The 19,411-nt window shown below is 61.1% G+C and overlaps 1 protein-coding gene across 1 annotated transcript in view; it reads left to right on the top strand.

Annotated features, from left to right (window-relative positions):
• JAKMIP1 (janus kinase and microtubule interacting protein 1) overlaps nucleotides 1–19,411 on the top strand; it is an 83,569-nt gene that overhangs the window by 40,272 nt on the left and 23,886 nt on the right. Inside the window, exons 4-8 of the mRNA XM_054582226.1 lie at nucleotides 3,665–3,874; nucleotides 4,687–4,806; nucleotides 7,784–7,930; nucleotides 8,785–8,925; nucleotides 10,622–10,681. Of these exons, the coding sequence (XP_054438201.1) occupies nucleotides 3,665–3,874; nucleotides 4,687–4,806; nucleotides 7,784–7,930; nucleotides 8,785–8,925; nucleotides 10,622–10,681 (678 nt within the window). The remainder of the gene's footprint in view (nucleotides 1–3,664; nucleotides 3,875–4,686; nucleotides 4,807–7,783; nucleotides 7,931–8,784; nucleotides 8,926–10,621; nucleotides 10,682–19,411) is intronic.

Consider the following 19,411-nt stretch of genomic DNA (forward strand, 5'->3'; position numbering starts at 1 on the left):
GAGACTGAGGATGGATGTTGGGGTGGCAGCCTCTGCTTCATCCTCTGATTCCCCAAACTTTGTGATGAAGTGGAGCTCACAAAATTATTCACCCATTGGCAGGTGTGTTTGGAGCCCGCTAAGCTAAGGTCTTCGCTGAGATGGCTGTCCTGGTGGGTGTGGCTGTGGAGAAGTGACTCATTCTTGCCTGTGGGGCAGAGAGGGGACATAGTGAGGGCTTCGGGGAGGCTGGCTGGGGAGTAAGTCATGGCTGTGCTGCGGACTGCAGTGTGGGCCCCTCCCCCCCAGGCTCCCAGCTTGTCCGGGAACTGGGGTAAATGATGTCTGCTCTGCGGGTCTTGGAAGACAGAGAGGGAGTATGCTGCTCAAGGACAAACATGGTACTGAGCTCCCACGAGCATGTAAAGAGGACGCGACAGCCACCGTCCAGTTTGTGTTTTTTCTCTAACTCTGTGTCCATCAGGAACTTCCGGTGGCCAGTGAAAAAATCCCTCCACACACCAGCTTGAGCCCTGAGGGTGTCAGTTCTCACACCTGAGGTGGGAGGGCCGGCAGGCCTGGGGCACCGGGGCCCAGGTTTCTCGGCGTCTGTCCTGCCCCACGCTGTGCGCTGTCGTGGTGCGCTGGGGAGAGGCCGCTGCTGGGCCAACCCCCACGTCCTCACACAACACAGTCCAGAGAAAGGGGAGGGTCCTAGCAATGCCCTCTTCAGGCTGTTGCCGCTGATTGGGTCATGCACCCACCCCTGAACCAATTCTGGGGATGGGGATGGGGATGGACAGTGGTGTGAGCCAATCAGAGCCTGCTCTGGGAACTTGGAATGTTTTCAGCCCCACCCCTCTTCTAAACCATATGCTGAAACTAGGCGTGTGGGAGAAGGGGGATGGATGCAGCCATGCCACCGGGGACGTCCGCACGTCCAGGTGATGTCGTTCAAGGAGCTCAGCATCACAGTCTCTCCCTTCATTGGGTCCTGGGAGCAGGGGCAGGATCTCTGGGAGCCCAGCCTGGAGGCCAGACAGACACAAAGTCAACAAACAGTGAGCGTGCTTGCCATTAGCTGTGTGAGCCCGGTGAGTCTCTGCAACGTCCAGACTCTGGCTGGGGAAATGGGACGGTCTAGGAGATGTCGGCCCCCGAATACACTCCTTGTTGCCCGTCTGTTCCTGGATGCCATCTCCGCTGGTGGACTTTTCCAGGAAGCCCTGCCGTGGGAGGAGGTACGAGCCCACCGCTCACGTACTGGGAGAAGTGGGGGATTGGTGCTCTTCTAGGGTGAGAGCCCGGGGCTCCGCAGGCCATGTGCTTGCAATACTGTTGCCTTTGTGGGAGGAGCTAGTACACACAGTGGTGGGGGCTGCGCTTCTGGGCTGCAGGGCAAAGCCAGAAGCATGCGGCCCGGATGCCGAGGAGACAGGCTGGAGCCCTAGCTGTTAACCTGCCCCACCACGCAGCCGGCACCGCTGGGCCCCTGGCTTTGGTCTTTTCTCCCAGCCCTAGTCACTCTCTGATCCACCACAGTGTCCACTTGCGGATTGTGACTGGCCGCCTCACCCTCTGGAGTGGAAGCTCCACGGGCAAGGCCTCTGATGTGTTCTGCTCCGATGTTTCCCCGCTCAGGCCTTGGTGAATAATGGAGCACACTTGAGTGTTCAGAACCGTGGCCTCCCCTCACACAGCTGTTGCTTCCAGATTGGCACATGCAGGGCAGCCGTGTTTCCTGCGCGGTAAGAGCCTTCCCTCAAGGTGCTGCCGTCCTGGCCGAAGCGGGAGCTGCCGGTGCTCCGCCACCAGGGGGCGCAGCACCCACGTCCCGTCCCTGTTTAAGGAGAAGCCGCACCAGGCGCACCCTTGGCTGTGGTCCGGGAGAGTGTCCTGGGGGGAGGTTGGAGGCTTTGTCTGAAAAGCTCCCAGTCTGGGTTTCGGGGGTACCAGTTCCCTCCTATAATCTCAACGACATTTTATCACTTTTTAGCGGTCTGCTGTTTAAATAAGACAGACTTCTGTAAACCAGGGGCTAAAACAGAGTCATCCAGCCACCGGCGTGATCGCATTATAATTCGCCAGGCTCTGGGCTGACTTCTTCCATGGCTGGTCTAACTCCCCGCACAGCTGGACCCAGCAGAGGCTGGCGCCCAGTTGGGAGGCGCGGCCTGCCGTGAGGCCGCCCGCCGGAGGGCGGGGCTGGAGCTCGCTCCATCGGGCCACGCAGGGCTCTCAGCCAGGACTCCGCGCGGTGGCTGCGGCGGCAGCGGTCTGCGGCTGAATTCATGGCGCGCGGCGCGAAGCCAGAGCTCCAGGTTCCGGTCCACTTGAATGTCTCAGAGTGTTCTGAGAGAGGGCCCCATGTCCGTGGCTGGGGCCGCCCTCGCGAATGGCCGCGAGCCTGGTGGCATGAAACAGCAGAGGTTCCTTCCCTCCCGGTCAGGGGGCCAGGAGTCCAGCGTCCAGGTGCCAGCGGGGCTGTGTGCCTCTGAGGCCCTCGAGGAGGACCCCGCCTGCTGCCTCCAGCCTCTGGTGGCCACTGGCCATCCCTGACGTTCCTGGGCTGTGGCCGCGTCACCCCAGTCTCTGTCTCCATCCTCACCTGGTCTCCTGCTGTGTGTCCCCTCTCCTTTTATAAGGACACAGTCATAAGGGCCCACCCTATCCAGTGTGACCACATCTTAACTAATTACATTCATAACAATCCTCATTCCAAGTGAGTCTCAATCTCAGGGTCTGTGAAAGACCTGGTCCGGGGGGATGGGGGAGACACCGCCCCTGGACAGCCCCCTCCCTGGGGCAGTGTCCCAGCTGTTGGCTTTATGTCCAGGGGCGGTTGCAGCATATGGCCCGGGGCCGGAGCTCTTGCCTGGTTTCCTCCAGGGGACGCTGGGCGAGGCTGGGCTGGGCGGGCCGGGCTGACACTGAGCTCTCATGTGGCCCGGCATGCGAGGTCCTTAGAAATACCAAGCACCCGGTTGTGTGACTGCGTGGCGCCAAGGGGAGCCAGCGCTGGGGAATGCGGTGACGTCAGTGGCATCGGAGGGTCTTGCTGCCATGGGTGAGGACATGGCTGCCTGGGGAGAGGACACAGGCCAGGAAGAGGGCCAGGCCTCTGAAACTGCCGACGCTCAGGGGGCAGGGGGGTCTATCAAGCCACTGAGCAGAGAAGCCACCGCACAGGTGGGAGGGGGCAGGAGAGGGTCAGGGAGCAGGGAGTGGGTGTCGCTGTCATGCTGAGGGCGTCCAGGGGGCCTGGGGGCCAGGAGAGCAGTGGAGGCCTTAGCCAGAGCTGCTTGGTGGCTGGGCCGAGGCTGTGCTCGGACCGGAACGGCTGGAGAAGGGAGCGGGGTCCAGGAGAGCAGCACATGCTGAGAGAGCTCGGCTGTGGCCAGGGGGCCGGGCTTTATTTCATTACGGTGAGAGGGACAGGGACATAGACGAAGTTTCAAGGCGAGTGCCTGGTTGACCATATAGGTCCCTGAACCCGCGTCTCTGCTCCTCTGAGCCGTGGAAGCGGGACCTGGGCAGGGGACTGCAGTCTCTCTGTGGACTGCAGTCCCGGGCTGACCCGGGTCTGTGGGACGGCTTAACCTCCCCTGGGCTCAAGGCCAGCTGCGGGGGCGACCCCCCAGGCAGGAGCCCCTCTGATTGACGGCTTATGCTCCCTCTTTTGCAGATGGATGAGATCAAAGGGAAAGACCGTGTGATTCTGGCCTTGGAGAAGGAGCTGGGCGTGCAAACGGGTCAGACACAGCGGCTGCTGCTTCAGAAGGAGGCGTTGGACGAGCAGCTGGTGCAGGTCAAGGAGGCCGAGCGGCACCACAGCAGCCCAAAGAGGGAGCTCCCGCCGGGCATAGGGGACATGGCGGAGCTCATGGGCGCGCAGGTGAGGGCTGGGGCGTGCCGGCCCCCACCGTCCTTCCTGCCACTGGTCGCCCTGCCAGCCAGCTTGCTTGCTGCCTGCCTGCCTCCCATCTGTCTGTCTGTCCTCCCTTCCCTCTCTCAGCCCTTCTGCTCCAGCTTCGCTGACACTGCCTATGTGCTAGGCCCTGGGTGTAGAGGTGGACTGCCGGTGGCTTTTGTCTCTGGGGGCCTTCAGCTGCCTCCGATCGAAAATAAAGAGGCCGTCAGCGCAGGGCATGCAGTAAGAGCACAGAAAGGGACGCGGTCAGGCAGCACGTGCTGGGTGGGGCTCCGCCAGCAGCAGGGTGCCGGGGGCAGCGGCTTGGCGCCTTGACAGGCACAGAGCAGGCTGAAGCAGCGTGCATGCATGCGTGTGTTCGTTCGTTTGTTCATTCACTGACTAGTCCAGGGCCTCGTGTGTTACATGCAGACGGCCCTGAGGTGCTGGCATTTCAGCGGTGAGCAGCATGGGCTCAGTGTCTGCCCTAGGGGACGGGGGAGGGGGCCTGCTCGCCACGGGCGTTCACGGGCGGGGGCTCGCACGCGAAGACCCCCAGTGACCACCCTCAGGTGCGAGGGGCTTTTGGTGGGTTTGCACTCTCGTGACCTTAGAAATGAAGTCTTTTCTGCGAGTTGCTGGCAGGGCTCGAGGATTGCTCGTGTCGCCGGACTTTTGGGAGCCCCGGCCCGGCGTCTGGCTCTGATGAGGAGCTGGCGCACGAGCGTGGCTGCGGGTCCTCCAGGAAGGGCCCCCGGGCCGCTTCAACGTGCCTTCGAATCTTGACTGCCTTTTAGGACCAACACATGGATGAGCGGGATGTGAGGCGATTTCAACTGAAAATTGCTGAACTAAATTCGGTGATACGGAAGCTGGAAGACAGAAACACCCTCCTGGCAGATGAGAGGAACGAGCTGGTAACCAGCCCCAGGGATGGGTGGCGGCTTGGCGGGGGCGGGGGGTGGGGAGTACCGGGGAGCTTCCTGCGGACGCGAAACGGGCTTCACGGGAAGGTAGCACAGAGGCCTCTCTTTACGTCCCCATTTCTTTCTGCCCATTTCCAGCACAGGCTCATTGAGGATGCCTGTCACTGCCCTTTGTTTCAGCCAAAGTTTGTCCTTGGCAACAGCTGGTGGAGCTTGGTGGGAAGTGTGAAGAGGATGTCTGTCGGGGTTTGGTTTATAGTAGCGTCCAGAACGAAACCAGGCTCCTAGCTGTTCGGTCCTCACGTGCTGGTCAGAGGGGCCGTGCGGCACTGACGCCGTGATGGTGTGCGGCCGTGAAGAATGCTGGCGTGGGTCGTGTTTCATTGCCATGGAAACTGGTTCGCAGTACATTAAAGAAGAGCAGTTTATAGCACAAAATACATCGTCATCCTGGATATTGGAAATTGTTTTCAGTGGTTTGATTATGGATAATTTTTATTTTTTACTTATCCATATTTTATTTCCATCAAAGCTTACCTATTTCTAATTTTAAAAACAGTGATCATGGATTTCTGGGTAAAGAATAAATCTCTAGTAAAAAGAGCAATTTAAAAAAAGATTCTCACCCAAGAATATGTTTTTATTGATTTTAGAGAGAGAGAAAGGGAGACAGAGAGAGAGAGAGAGGTAGAAAGAGAGAGAGAGAGACTGATCACTTGGTTGCCTCCTGTACATGCCCTGACTGCCGATCAAATCTGCAGCCAAGGTATGTGCCCTGATCTGGAACCGACCCCACAATCTTTCCGTGTATGGGATGACGCTCCAAGCAACTGAGCCACCCAGCCAGGGCAAAGAGAGCAATTTTTAAAATATCTTTGCATTTTCTGGATAAACAGCTAACCTAATTTTTCCATAGCGGTAATCAGCACATAAACTTCTTGCCTAATGTCTCATAATATTTCTGTTTGTTCTAAGTCTTATTATGAAAGTAAGTACCCGTGATATTGGAAAAGCAGGGAAGATGAAAGGTGTGATTAAGTGTCAGAGCCAAAGCAAATTCGTTTCCTTTTGGGATTTTTAAAGGCATATTTTTACATTGCTATAATGGGACTGGGCACCTAATATTATATCTTTTCTTCTCACTGAAGTATTCATGAGTTAAAATAATTCCTCATGAACTTGTGTAATAGTTCACATCAGTGGATTAGGAAAAAAAAAATACAGGCCGCTTGCATCAATTCAGGCAACATGAAGTATTTCAAGTAGAAGGTGGCCAGCTTGCCAATGCCTCCATCCTACAATCACAGGCCGCCGCTGTCAGCCGTGTGAGGTGGTTCTTGCATGTTTGTAATGCTTCTGTGAACAGACGAACACGTCCGGCAGAGTTTTTGTTTTGTTTGTGATTAGAAAATGGGATTCTGGTGCGCCTTGTTTTTTTGTGCAACTTGCTTGTGTCACTGGACGGGCCAGTCACAGCTCCGCCACCAGCGCAGCCAGAGCTGCCTCGGTCCTTCTGACGGCTGCGTCGTGCTCCGTTGTGTGGACGCACCGCGGCCCACTCAGCCGTTCCTCTGCCGGCGGAAGTTCAGGCTCTGCCAGGTTCCTCTGCTGTTGGAGACAATGCCACGCAGAATATGCACTTCTGTCTTTACGCGCTTGGACCTTGATTCCGTGGGGTAGGTTTCTGGAAGCAGGTTTCATGGCCTGGTGACGGAGGGCAAGGGTCTGCAGTCAGTCCCTGTGTTCAACTCTTGGTTCTGACGTTTTCTGTGTGACGTTCAGCACATCGCCCACCTCTTTGGGGTCAGATTCCTTGTCTGTGACACGGGGACAGGGATAGGGTCCCCTTCCGGGTTGCTGGTGAGGGTTGAATGGGAGAGAAAGCCTGGAAGGGCTTATCACTATTTCAGGCACGTGGCGAGGCTCCCATTTTATAGGTGAGGAAACTTGAGGCCGAGCACTTGGCCGGGGTCGGGCAGCTCGAAAATGAGGGTGTCAGCGAGGACGCCACTCAGGAGGCAGAGAGGGCACCTCCGGCTGCGCGGTCTCCCCCACCCCCCGTCGCCCACGCTGTCATTGCTCATGTCTCTGTCTCGCCGCACGGGCCTCCACACAGCAGTTAGAGTGACCGATGGTTCCAGAAGGCAGACCTGACTACAGACAGCTCCTGCTCGGGCTGGGGTGGAAGCCAGGTGGCAGGGCCCTGCAGCCCCTAAATCAGGCCTCCCCGGCACCCCCCGCCCCCGCCACCCATATTCAGCCGCGTGGACGAGCTGTGCTCTTGGCAGGTCGGACCCTCCGGACACGTGGTTTCCCAGCCTGGAGTGCCCACCTCCCACTTGCCTCACCGTGTTCTTGCCTCTGTTGCTGTCTGTGCCCCCTCCTCATGTGTGGGATGGGCACCCCTGCCATGTCATCTCTCCAGCCCAGCCCCCACCACAGGACGTGGGCACAAGAAGGGCCACGCGAATGCTGATGAGACAAGAGAGACTGTGTGCAGGGGACTCGGGGAGCTCGCCAGGGCTGGGTACCGCCTTATTTATCTCCATGCCCAGCGCTGAGCCGTGCACGGAGGGGCCCGGGGTTGTCTCGTCTGAAGAGTGGGAGGAACTAGGTAGCTGGATTGGCCTTATGCATGTGACCCATGACCTCTAGAAGGGTAGGCTGTGCACACAGCATGGGCCTCTGGCCAGCGGGGTGCCCGGGGGAGATTGGCGGGCCCCCACCTTGGGCTCTTCCTCTCGCCTTACCTGGCCCCTCCGAGGCTCAGCGGGGTCTGGGTTGGGAAGCCATGTGGCTGCGGGCCCGTCCTGGGGTTTGCAGTGCTCAGGACCTGGGGTCCTGACGGGGGCGGCTCCAGTCCTGGAGGAGGTCCCGGTGGGGTCTCCGTGGGCCTCCGCCGGGGGGGTCGGTGTCAGCCAGTTCTTGTGCCTTAAAGCCACCTGGCCTCTGTCTCTTCCTGACGCAGCTGAAGCGCTCCCGTGAGACGGAGGTCCAGCTGAAGCCCCTGGTGGAGAAGAACAAGAGAATGAACAAGAAGAATGAGGACCTGCTACAGAGCATCCAGAGGATGGAGGAGAAGATCAAGACCCTCACGAGGGAGAACGTGGAAATGGTAAGTTGGCGGCGCCTTGGGGGCGGCCTGAGCCTCATGGCATATGGTGCCCCCCCAGAAGCCTCCGAGGACAGTCTCGGCCCAAGCCAGGCCCCTGCTGTCACTTGTCAGGAAGTCACGAGGCAGTGGCGTCTGCGCGTGAGGGAGAGCACCAGGTGGGCAGTGCGCTGGGTCTGTGCCGCGGCCCTGCGGCCTTAGACGCATCTCTCATTCTCTCTGCGCCTCAGTTTCTTCATCTGTAAAACAAGAATGAAAACACCGACATTGCAGGGCTGTTGTGTAGCGGGGGAGGGCCTCACAGAAAAGCTGGCTTGTCGAGGAAACTCCGCATGCAGACGTGACTGCGACGTCTGCCAAGTGCCCCGCACAGGGACGCGCTGATTCCAACAAGGGCGCTGGCCTTTGCGGTGGGGAGGGGTCTTGGCGTTGGCGGTGCAGGGAGCGCGCTGAGGCCCACTGCCCGAAGTCGTGCAGCGCCCCCCTCCCCGTTCTACACCTGGGAAGGCTGAGGCGCGGAGGCGAGCGCCCCCTCCCTGGGCCCCGGCAGGTGCCCCGCGAGCGTGTGACTCCGCGGCGTGGCCTGCGCTGTCCCAGCTTCCTCGTCTAGCGTTCAGGCTGGTCACCCAGGGCCTGCCCAGCCCTTGCTGGTCAGTGGGCCCAGCAGCCTGGCCTTGGGCTTGTGCTCGGCAGACGTGCCCTCCTCCCACTGGGGACTTGGTGACTGTCACCCCTCCATCTGCCCTCCCACTCTGTGTCCCGAAGCCCACACTCTGTGCACAGACGCGCACAGTGGGTCCTTAATGACCATCGTGGGCTGAGCAGTCCTGCGGGGCTCTCTCCCGCTCTGGCTGCAGAAAGAAAAGCTGTCCGCGCAGGCGTCTCTGAAGCGCCACACGTCCCTGAATGACCTCAGCCTGACGCGGGACGAGCAGGAGATCGAGTTCCTGCGGCTGCAGGTGCTGGAGCAGCAGCACGTCATCGACGACCTCTCCCTGGTACGTCTGCCCCACGTGACACCAAGCGTCAGGGTGACAGGGTGGGGGCATGGCGTCGGGGCTTCAGGACGGTGCTGCCGACGCCACTGAAGCGTGGGTCTCCCTGGGCTCACCTGCTCCCTGGCACCTCCCTGCTTGTCCTGCCGCGAGCAGCCTCGACCTGGCTGCTCCGGCTCCGTGGGCTGGGGAGCAGTTTCCATGGCTACTGTCTTTCTGACGTCATCTCCCTGGTTTGCTGCCGTCAGCAGCAGCGCCCATTTTAAGAATGAGTCCTCTGGCCTTTGCAGAGTGGGCGTGTGCTGGCCCTGGGGAGTCTGATTTTTATTTTTAGCTTAATCGTTGTAGACCATGAGCTCGAAATCCTGAACCTTATAGTCAGACCAGAGATAGAGGAGCTCGCTAAGACTCCAGGTGTGTGCATGCGTGCACGTGCGTGGGCGTGTGTGATGGGGGGGCAGGCGAGCACCCTCAGCAGGCGGGTGTTAGAGCAGAGGGTTCTGCGCTCTGCGTGGGAGGCGCTCAGGTTCCTGTGCAGCACGGAGCCTCTGCAGGGAGCTTTAGTTGCATGTAGAAGCAAAGTGTGTCCTGTTGGCCCAGGTGAGCATGTGGCGGGTTCATTCAGGGGCCTTCAGAGTAGAAAAGCCAGGGATCAAAATTCTAGAAAAGGATTTGACTGCATTGTCAAGTTCACTTTGCTTGCCTATCTCTTTATCTCTTTAACTCCTCCCTCCCGTCCTCCCCTTCCTTCCTTTCCGCCACCCACTGGTTGCTCCGTTCACCTTCCCATCTGTCTGTCCCATGCTCCCCTCCTCCTTCCAGTGCTCTTTCCATCCGACTCTCTCTCCATCCCTCCTTTCCACCTCCCCTACGTCCTTCCTTCCGTCTGTGTATCCATCTACTCACCCGTCCCTCCGTCCGTCCACCACCCATCCCTCCTTCCTCCCATCTTTGCTATACAAATGCCCAGATGCAATGTTAGCCGAAAGTACACGTTCGGTGAAGTGACGTCAGGTTGAAAGAGGAACGACAGGAGACGGGAGGGAATAGAGAGCGCGGGCCAGTGGCGGTCAGGAGGGACGGGGAGGGGCGGACTGGGAGGGCTGCGGACAAGCCCCATCACGCCTGGGCCGCCCGGCAGCCGAAGGGGAATGGCACTGGGTGAGAAAGGCGAGGGTTTACTGGTTTTTTCAGGCGCCGAGCGCTGCCGCTGCAGCCGCCACCCTGCAGATGCCATTGCCCGTGACAGCAGCCCCGTGTCCTTCCTAGGGCAGCACTGCAGGGCGGGTGCTGCCCCGCGTGGCACAGGGAGAACCCGGGAACCCGCAACATAAAGTGTGTGCCGGCCGGAGGGGGCCCGCGGGGAGCTGCCTGGCAGTGCCCGAGCTCGAAGCCGCGGGCGTTCTGGCCGGGCCGTGGTCCTGCCGGCGACCGTCCCCCTGGCACTGCCCAGTGCTCCACGGCCTCTGCCCCAGAGCGGACGGGCTGGAGTCTTATGGGACCGCAAATCGGGGCGTCTCTCAGGGAGATTAAGGCTGGAGGGGGCGGGGGCTGCCCTGAGAACCAGCGTCACGTGGGTGCCAGCACCCGGGCAGACAGGCGGCCGGTGGCGGCGTGGGCGGCGCCCCCAGGGGGCAGCTGGGTTGGTGGGTGCGGCGGGAGGCCGACTGAAAGTGCCCACGGCTGTGCTTCCTTCTAGGAGCGAGAACGGCTCCTGCGTCCCAAGAAACACCGCGGGAAAGGCCTGAAGCCACCCAAGGTGAGCCTGCGACGGCGCGGTGGCCCGGCCTGCGGGGCAGGGGTCCAGGGACGGGGCCACTCTCACCTCCGCAGGTTTAATGGTGCAAAGCCTGTCATTGCTGTCCCTCAGTGATACGTAACCGATGGCCATGGCCCCGGTTTTTGTCACTTATTCGTGGAAAACTCACGGATGAAATCTGTGTTTAGGCCTCAGGGCTGCTCACGCCAAGTTAAAAACAAACACCGAGGCCTTTTGAAGGATTTAAAGGACACTCGGGCTTGGTTTGTAACATCTCAGCCTGTTCCGAGGAACCAGGAGCTGTGAGCTTTCTCAGAATAGGGCAAAACTGCGTGCTTTCTATAAATGTGGAGTTGCGGGGACAGTGTCTGAACGTCCTGGCGGAGGCCGCGAGCAGCCTGGCTTGGCACCGGCAGTGCCCAGCGCTGCGTGGCGCAGGAGAGCGCAGGTGGGGCCAGCATAAGTGCACTTTCTACCTCCATGGGGATGGGCCCGCTCTTCCCTGCTTGTCCTTTACAGAGATACGGTTGCGTGAGACATTCCTCCGTTCTAAGGCAGGCAGCAGCGCACACGGAACGCGGCAGGGTAGAGGGGGCGGCGGCAGACCGGGCCTGGCTCCCGGCTGCGGTGAGAAAGGGAGCCGGGCGGTGTTAGGCGCTCCCGTTTTGTAAGAAAGTGGAAGTCCTCGTGTGGTGGTTTCCCAGGGCTTCCGGGACAAGTGCCACCAGCTGGGTGGCCCAGAGCAGCAGTGCCGGGGCCGAAGCCTAACATCAAGGTGTCTGCGGGACGGGGCTCCCTCCGAAACCTGCAGGAGAGCCCTTCCCGCCTCCTCTGACGTTGGGGGTTTGCTGGCCGCCTCGGCTGCCCTGGTGTTGCGGCGGCTCCCTCCCACCTCTGCCTCTGCCGTCACGTGCCACGTCCCCTGTCTTTTCCATGGCTGTCTTCTTATAGGGACAGCGGTCACATTGGGTGCGGGTCCACCCTGCTCCCGTAGGACCTCATGGTGACCCAGCCAGTTGCTTCTGCAATGCCTGTATTTCCAAATAAGGTCACATGCTGAGGTTCGGGGCTTACGACTTTGACATATCTTTTTCAGGGGCCCCGTTAACCCACAACACCGTATGTTATGTAAAATCTAAGAACTGTAACTGTGGGTGAAAACGTTATCACACGCTCTGTGGCCGAATCCAGCACGCCCAGAGCGGCAGCCAGGGTCACGTCACGGGGCCTGTGCTCCGTGGCGATTCGCCGTGTCCTGGGCGCTCAGCCTGCGGGCGTTCCCACCACCTCACTCAATCCCCGCGGCACCCCCGGGAGGCTGGGGCGATGGTTTCCGTTTTACCGCTACACGGAGCGTATAGCTGTGAAAAAACACAGAAACAACTCAGAGACAGAGCCAGCTGACAAAGCCGAGACTCAAACCCCAGTCCGGGGCGGCAAGGCCCCCGCGGCGCACCACCAGGCGGAGCGGCGGGGGCGGGGGGGGGGGGGCGCCTTGAGCGACTTGGGAGCTCGGCAGTGGGCGTGGCTCTGCAGCGCCAGTTTATATTCAGGTGCTTATTTTTATCGTGGACGTGGCATAACAGTGCCCCAGACCAGCTGGGAAATCAAAAGTGATTCACCACCAGCAATACGACCTATGCTGACGTTCTAATGCGCTCCCTGCCAGCCTGCCCCTCCTCCGCCTTCCGCTCGGTCTTTTTCTAACGTGACTGTAACTGCAGTACGCACGTCTGCACCCTGTTTACTTAACGTCGCACTGTGAAGCGCTTACCGTGTGGCAGCGCCATCATCATAAACACACGTTTTCACGGCTCCGTAACCCGCCGAGGAGACGGGCCAGGGATTTGCCGGCCGTCCTGCTGTGCCTGCGGCCGTCTGCCCCAGCTGCCCGCGGCTGTGAGCAGGCTGCGTGGGCCGCTCTTCTGGGCCTGTGCTGCCTTATCCCCTGAGCGTTTCGTTAAGTGACCACGCTCTCCTCTTGTTGGACTCTCTGCTCCTGTAAATGTTGCCACAGTGAGCTCCTTTGGACCAGAAAGCCAGGTGCCTTGTCAGGATTGTTCCTAGGGATAGATCCCCAGAAGCCCACGTGCGGATCGGAGGGCGTGACCCACCCCGTCTCCCTCATGGAAGGGCGGCTTCATTTTCACAGCCGCCTGTAGTGTCTGTGAACGCCGGCCGCCAGGGGACATGATTAGACAGCAACGCTGGGAAGGAATTCAGGGTGTCCGTTAACTGGGTGTGCGGTAGCGTCCCACAGCCCATGAAGCTTCTGTCTGTGTGTTGGCGGTGGGGTTCGGGGAGCCCACAGCTAAGCTGCGGCCGTGTCCTCTAACTGACGCCAGCACTCCTGGGGTGAGGAAAGACTGTCCCCTTCCCTGACCTCGGAACACGTTCACGGCAGGTTCACGGGAGACGGCCGGACAAGCCCGGGGCTGGCTTGCCATTTGCTGGGCTTGTATGTGCCCTGCTGCATCCTGCCTTTCGTGTCTGGCTGCTGCCTGCGCAGGGGCAGTGTCCCTATGTGGGGGTGACCGAGCTGGAGAATGGCTTTCCCTGGGACAACGCCGTGCCTGATGCTGGGCGGTTCCAGGAGGGTGGGACGGTCAGCCACCAATTAAAATGGGCCATGCCCCTCGCAGGCCAGTTAGGTGCAGGCTCCTTCCCAGGTACAGTGTCTGTGACCCGCCAGCCCCCTCCGTTTTTCTCAGGGTTCGGTGGAGACCAGTTGTCCCTGCCACGCTCCGGCCCTGCGTTGCCGGTGCAGGGTGAGCCGGGAACGTGGGCCTGCCAGGGGCCGGCGTGGGCGGTCAGTCCCCGTAGCCACCTCCAGGCCCGGCGGCTTCCCTTCCCTCCCCCCTGGCCGCAGGGTCTCTCTGCTTTCCTTCTCCCTTTAAATGCCCCTTAGCTCCTCCCTGCCCCTGATGCATCCATGCGCTTGACCACTTTGCCTGGGTCTATGCCTAACAGAGTATCCTGGTGGATGTGTTGATATTTCCAGAATTTTCTAGAAGTTTGATAGCCTGTCCCTGAAAAGATACTGCAAAGCTCCCCGAGCCCACAGCTCCCCGAAGCGGCTCCCCCGCTTCCACATCCTCATCCCTGTTTGCTGATGGTGCGGTTAGGGCAGAGTGGGGTGCCAGTCCTTGTCTTCTGGGGGACCCTTCGCGCCCTGAGGCTGCTGATCCGGTCTTTCTGGGCTTTGGGGACAAGACTGGCATTGGCCGTCTCTGCCCAGGGAACCTGTTGGTCAGCCCCCGCTGAGGGGCCGCAGGAGGGGGACCCTAGTGAGGGCGGAGGCTTGTTCGGCGGAAGGTCTGGCACCTGGGTCTGACGCCAAGCAGTGCTGCCGTGGGGCGGGCAGCAGGTTGTGTGTTGCTGGCCGCTGAAGGGGCCACCTGGTGGCGGAGGGCTGTAGCTCAGTAGGGACCAAGCTCCTGAAAATGAGGGCGCCTTGCGGGGGCTGCAGAGCCTGACCAGGACGCCCACTCCAGCCGGGCCTCCAGGCTGCACCTGAAGACCAGAGCAGACAAGTTTTCTGGTGCTTCCAGGCGGCAGAGTCACACGGCCCGGAAGCCACCACACCGGGTGTGAGCCTGGGGGGCCCAGTCTCCAAAGAAGAGTGGTTGGGAGGCTGCTCTGCAGACACTGGGCCTCCTGTCGGGTGCCAGGAGGGACCCCAGGCCCAGTGGGGTGGGGAGAGGCCGAGGCTCCCTGATTCCAGCACCCCCTCCCCCAGCCTCTGTCTGCTCACCTGTCTCTAGCGCCCCCTACAGGCTGTGCCTGTCCATTGCAGCAGCTCCCTGGACCCCGCCTGCCGCGGCATTTCCCCTCCCCATCAGCGCTGCCAGGATGTCTTTCTGAGGCACAAGTCTGGCGCTGCTGCCTTTTTCCTAAAACCCCGACGAGATGGAGTTTCACCCTCAAGGCCTACCAGGACCGGCCCACTCACCTGTGGCTTCTCTCCCCTCCCTTCACACTGGCTTCAGCCCCTGGGGCTTGTCAGCTGCCTTACCTGCAGGCTCCTGCCTGGGCCCTCGCCCTGCACCTGCTCTGCTTGCTGCCTCCTGGGTTCGGAGCCCCGCTCCGCCAGCCCCAGGTCTTTGCCTTTCCGCAGGGTTAGGCGCCTCCTCGGGGCCTCCGCAGCCCCCACTCCTCTGTGCTGGCAGGAGGTGCAGCGCCATAGTGTCAGCCTGCTTGGCTCCCTCCGGGGCTCAGTTCGGAGAGGACTCAGGATGCTGCTGCTTGTGAGGGGTCACAGGGCTGTAGGGGAGCTGGGACTGGGGCCACGTGGTCTGCCAGGCAGCCCGGGGAGCAGCGTTGGGGCCCCGCACTCGCAGAGGTGCTTTATGCAGAGGTCTCCAGTCCGGTCCCCTGGGCCAGGTGCGGGCCTGTCTGAACTGGCCTAGGGCTGTGGCCGCTCACGCCCACGGCAGGCTCAGCAGTGAAGGACGGCCAAGGCAGCGTGGCTCTCAGCCCGTCCCTTCCCCCTGTCACGCTGGCCATCGTCTGTGGAGTGCCTGCCTCAGGCGTGGCAGAATGTCAGGTGACAGGGCACAGAGAGGGGTCCCCACCCCTGAGAGGCTTCTGGCAGAAACATTGTTGGGGGGGTTTAAGTAGATCCCGGTGCCATCCCACTGGACATGTCTCCTGCTTCCTGCAAAGCCAGGACTCTTTGGCAGCTCAGGCAGCGGTTGCAGCTGGTAACACTCACCAGGCAAAGCTGCCCTTGGTTTTGCTTGAGGGTCCCAGTGCAGGGTAGCTTGGAGAGAAATCCACCTTTAGATTGTCTCAGAACGCAACAGTTTGCGCATGGCTTGATTCTAAGATTATCTTTCCCTCCCCCATGAGCCAAGTTTCTTTTTCTTGCTAGGGTCAAAAACTCAGTCCCTTAAGCAAAGAAAATGATTTATATAACTGGGAAGTCTAGAGGGGCCAGCTTCAGGCATGGCTGGATCCAGACGTTCACGTGATACTGCCAGGAGCCTGCCTCTCTTTGTTAGCTCTGCTTTCATCTGGGCGGGCCTGTTTCTCAGGCAGGCTCTCCCACGTGGCGGCCCGCACACCTGTAGCAGCTGACACTGTAGCTGCCTGGCAACCTCTGTGGCAGAATGGCATCTCTCCTCAGCGGCTCCCGCAGAAGTCCCAGGCTGAGCCCCTTGGCTCTCCTTGGTCACAGGCCCATCCCTGCTCCATCTGGGTGTCCCCCTTTGGAAGTGTGACCGACAGGCTTAGCGCCAATTGCACACATAGCATCATAGGGTCACGCAGCGCATGTCGTGAGTACTTTAAAAGGAACAAGGTGTCAAGCAGTATCAAAGCTGAAATGTATACATGAACTGGGCTGCATATATTTTTTCCCTTGGTGAATTGCCTTTGCCTTTTAACGTTGCTTGACTGTATTTCAAAGTATAAAAGTTTCACTTTTTTACAGTAAAAACCTGCCCATTTTCCCCCCAGTGTGAGGGCTTGTGCTTTTCATGTTGTGCCCAGAGAAGCTGCTCCGAGACTCTTGCGGGCGCCCCCGCGGGCGGGGCCGAATCTGCTGCAGGCGCAGCTTCCCGTGGATGGCCTGGGGCGAATGGGGAAGGCTGGCGGGGGTGGTTGGGGCCGGGGGCACACTTCCCAGGCGCGCAAGGCGGGCGCTGCCTCCTGGGCTTTGGCGGGTCCTGGAGGAGACTCACTCTGCGTCACCGTTGCTAGTGCTGGGCCAGGTCCCCTGTGATCGCCCGGGGGCCCGGGCCTGTGGGATGACCTTGGCAACGGGGGCCCCGGGGAGCCTGGTGTGCGGGAGGAGAGCCCTCAGAGAATAGACCGGCGCAGAAGCTGTCCCGTGTGACTTGCGTGCCCAGCCCGGGCCCTAGAAACAGGCCCCTCAGCCCCTGCTCTGCCCCAGAGCCGGCGTCCCCACCCTCAGGACTCGGGGGCAGGCCGGCTGCGAGGCAGAGGAGAGGAGCAGACTCCGGGCACCCTCTCCTAGGGCGCGGAGGGGCCTGCCGGCGGCGGCTCCCGGCTCCCAGCCCCCGGCCCCGAGACACAGGCGGCCGCCATGGAGTACGTGCTGTTCGTGCTGTACTTCTCCTTCTTCCTCTGCCTGTGCGCGCTGGTCTGCCTGTACTTCTCGGGCTGCCAGGAGCTGACCTACCGGCACGAAGGTAAGCGGCTGGCCCTGCGCCTGGCAGCCCCTCCGGGACGGGCGTGGGGCGCCTCAGAGAGGAGGCTGAGGGTCGTCATTTTGGGGGGTCCCCTCTTTTCCTCTCAGTCCCGTTCGGATCTGCTGAGAACGAGCACGTCTGTGTATTCAGAGTGTCATTGCCTGGAGTCCTTCACGTACTTTTCAATCACTTTTTTCCCCAACTGCATTTAAAGATTTTGGATTGTTTTGTAAAAGGAGCCACCAAGGCAAGACTTTGGTGGCAAAGAACGTGCACGGCAGCCTGAGGACTGAGCCCCCATCAGGCAGAGGGATGGGCACAGGTGGAACTTCACGCCCTGAAGTGTGTTTTCTTAGGAACTGCCTGGGGATCTGAGAGGGACGGAGACTGGAAAACACAGCAGCGTCTCTCGTGCTCGACTCTTCTTAAGGCTCGTCGGGAGGGGCCGAGGGGCAGCGGCGTTTCTGGGTGACTCTCGTCTCCGTCCTTGGAGGCCGGCGGTGTGACTGCACACAGACTTTGAAAATGCAGTGTGAGGCAGGAGCTGCCGTGTCTTCAAAAAAGACGGCCCTGGCTTTTCACTTTGAGCATTACGATGCCCTTTCCTGTCTTGTTTTTTTTAATTAACAAAGGTGACGGTCATGTAGTGTGTTTTGCTCCCCATATAATACAGTTGCTTATAAAAAGCTGTCCTTGGAGGAAACAGGCTGATCCAGTCCGCCTGTTGTACTCGGCGTGGTGGGGCGGGTCACCGTCGCTCCTGGCTTCTGTGGAAACCGCGTGCGCTGTGCACGTGTGGGCTCACACCTTGGTGGCCGTAGGTCTCTAATTGGAAAGCCCTTCCGGGTGTGGTCTCCGCCCCCAGAGCTGCTCCCCCTCCCTCCGGGCAGCCGCTGCCTCAGGGCCTCGGTCTCTGGGACCCTGCCATACCTTGAGGGCCCCTGCGTGGCCCAGGGACGGGCAGGTCTGCTCTTGGGGCACACGGGCAGCTGCGGCCCTGCATCAGGGCTCCACGGTCAAGCATCTCGCCAGTGGGCCCCAGGCTTCGACAGTCGGGCCTGTCCGGGCGGTGGCACGCCGGGTCCTGGCCCCAGCAGGTCACGGCGTGGCGTCCTGTCCCGGTCCTTCGGAGAGTGTGCAGCTTGATGGCTCCTGGGGCTCCGTGGTTGTGCCAGGCAGGGCCCTCCCCGCGTCACCGCCCAGGCCATCGGCCCAGCGGCAAACGCTCGCTGCAGACACCATCCGCCCCCAGGGTCCTGGTGGTTAGCAGCGTTTATAGGAAATAAGCGGCGGCCCAGAGAAAGGCGGAGCCTGGGGCTCAGCGAGGCGGCTGCGGCTGCGGCTCCCGGGGGACGGCTGGGAGAGCTCTTGGTGCCTGAAGTGGACGGCACGGCTCGTCTGGAGGGTGTTGCATGTGCGGTCGTTTCCAGCCTCCGCTTGGAGAGAAGAAACCATTTGAAATCACGGGCCCGTTTGGTCCTCGCATTCCCGCCCGTGAGACCCCCTCCCCAGGCGCACAGCGGGGGTGCTGCCCTGCGGTGCCGGCCGCAGACAGAGGCAAGGGCGTCGTGCGCACACCCGAAACTGTGGGTAAGCAAGTCAGTGGCCTTGAGGCCGTTACCAGAGACACGCTGGTGAATTCTCATTGGGCACTCAGTGTTTCTTGATGCGCCAGGCCCCAGGCCACAGGGGGAGCAGAAGAGCTCACGTCCAGCCCTCAGGGAGCAGGATCCCTGTCCCTGTGGGGCTTTTACCTCCCAGAGGGGGAGGACAGGTAATAAACAGGCAAGCAAAGTAGGCCCGTGTCAGGGGGTGAGGCACGCTAGGGAGGAAAGGCAGTTAGGCAGGCTGGGTGGGGGCGGGCTTGGAAGGACTGGGACGAGGTGGTCGGCGAAGCCTGTTTTGAGAGGGTGGCCTTTCAGCAGACTCGAGGGAGAGAGCCGCGTGGGTCCCGGAAGAGCGCGCCCACGCAGTGCAAAGGCCCCGTGGCAGGCGCTGGAGGCTCGGGAGCATGCTCGGCCGTGCGGCCAGAGCGCCGGGTGCGGGACGGGAGAAGGGGGAGGCCAGGGCAGGGGTGGAGGTGGCTCACGCGGCACGAGACTGCGGCGTGCTCGTGGGCTTTCACTCGGCCACGGCGGGCGGCCAGGCTGAAGGATGGGTAGGAGCTGGCAGGTGGCTCCGGCGGGTTCCATGAGAGAGGGCGGTGGCTGGGCCCGGGCGGAGGGGGCGGAGGGGTTGGCTCCTCGGCTGAGGTGGACTTTTCCAGGGAGGCGTGAGGCATGAGGCATGGCGTGTCGAGGGGCACCTAGGCCATTGGCCTGAGCCACGCAAAGGGCGGAGCTCCGTGACGAGCACACACTAGAGAGCGGGGCGGCAGCGGGTGTGGGGGGAGGCCTGGGGGGCCGGGAGTTCGGGAGGTGGTGCCCGCCCCGCGCGTACTGAGAAACAACAGTGGGGCACACGGGGAAGCCGCAGCAGCGGGAAGACAGGCGCCCAGCCCAGGAGAGCTGAGTGACCCGTGGTGGCTGGCCTCCTCCAGCGAAGCCACGTCAGACACCGACGGTGCAGACGACAA

This window comes from Pteronotus mesoamericanus, unplaced genomic scaffold (genome assembly GCF_021234165.1).
Source record: "Pteronotus mesoamericanus isolate MK-2021 breed Mesoamerican mustached bat unplaced genomic scaffold, CSHL_Meso_final contig_68, whole genome shotgun sequence".
Lineage (NCBI taxonomy): Eukaryota > Metazoa > Chordata > Mammalia > Chiroptera > Mormoopidae > Pteronotus > Pteronotus mesoamericanus.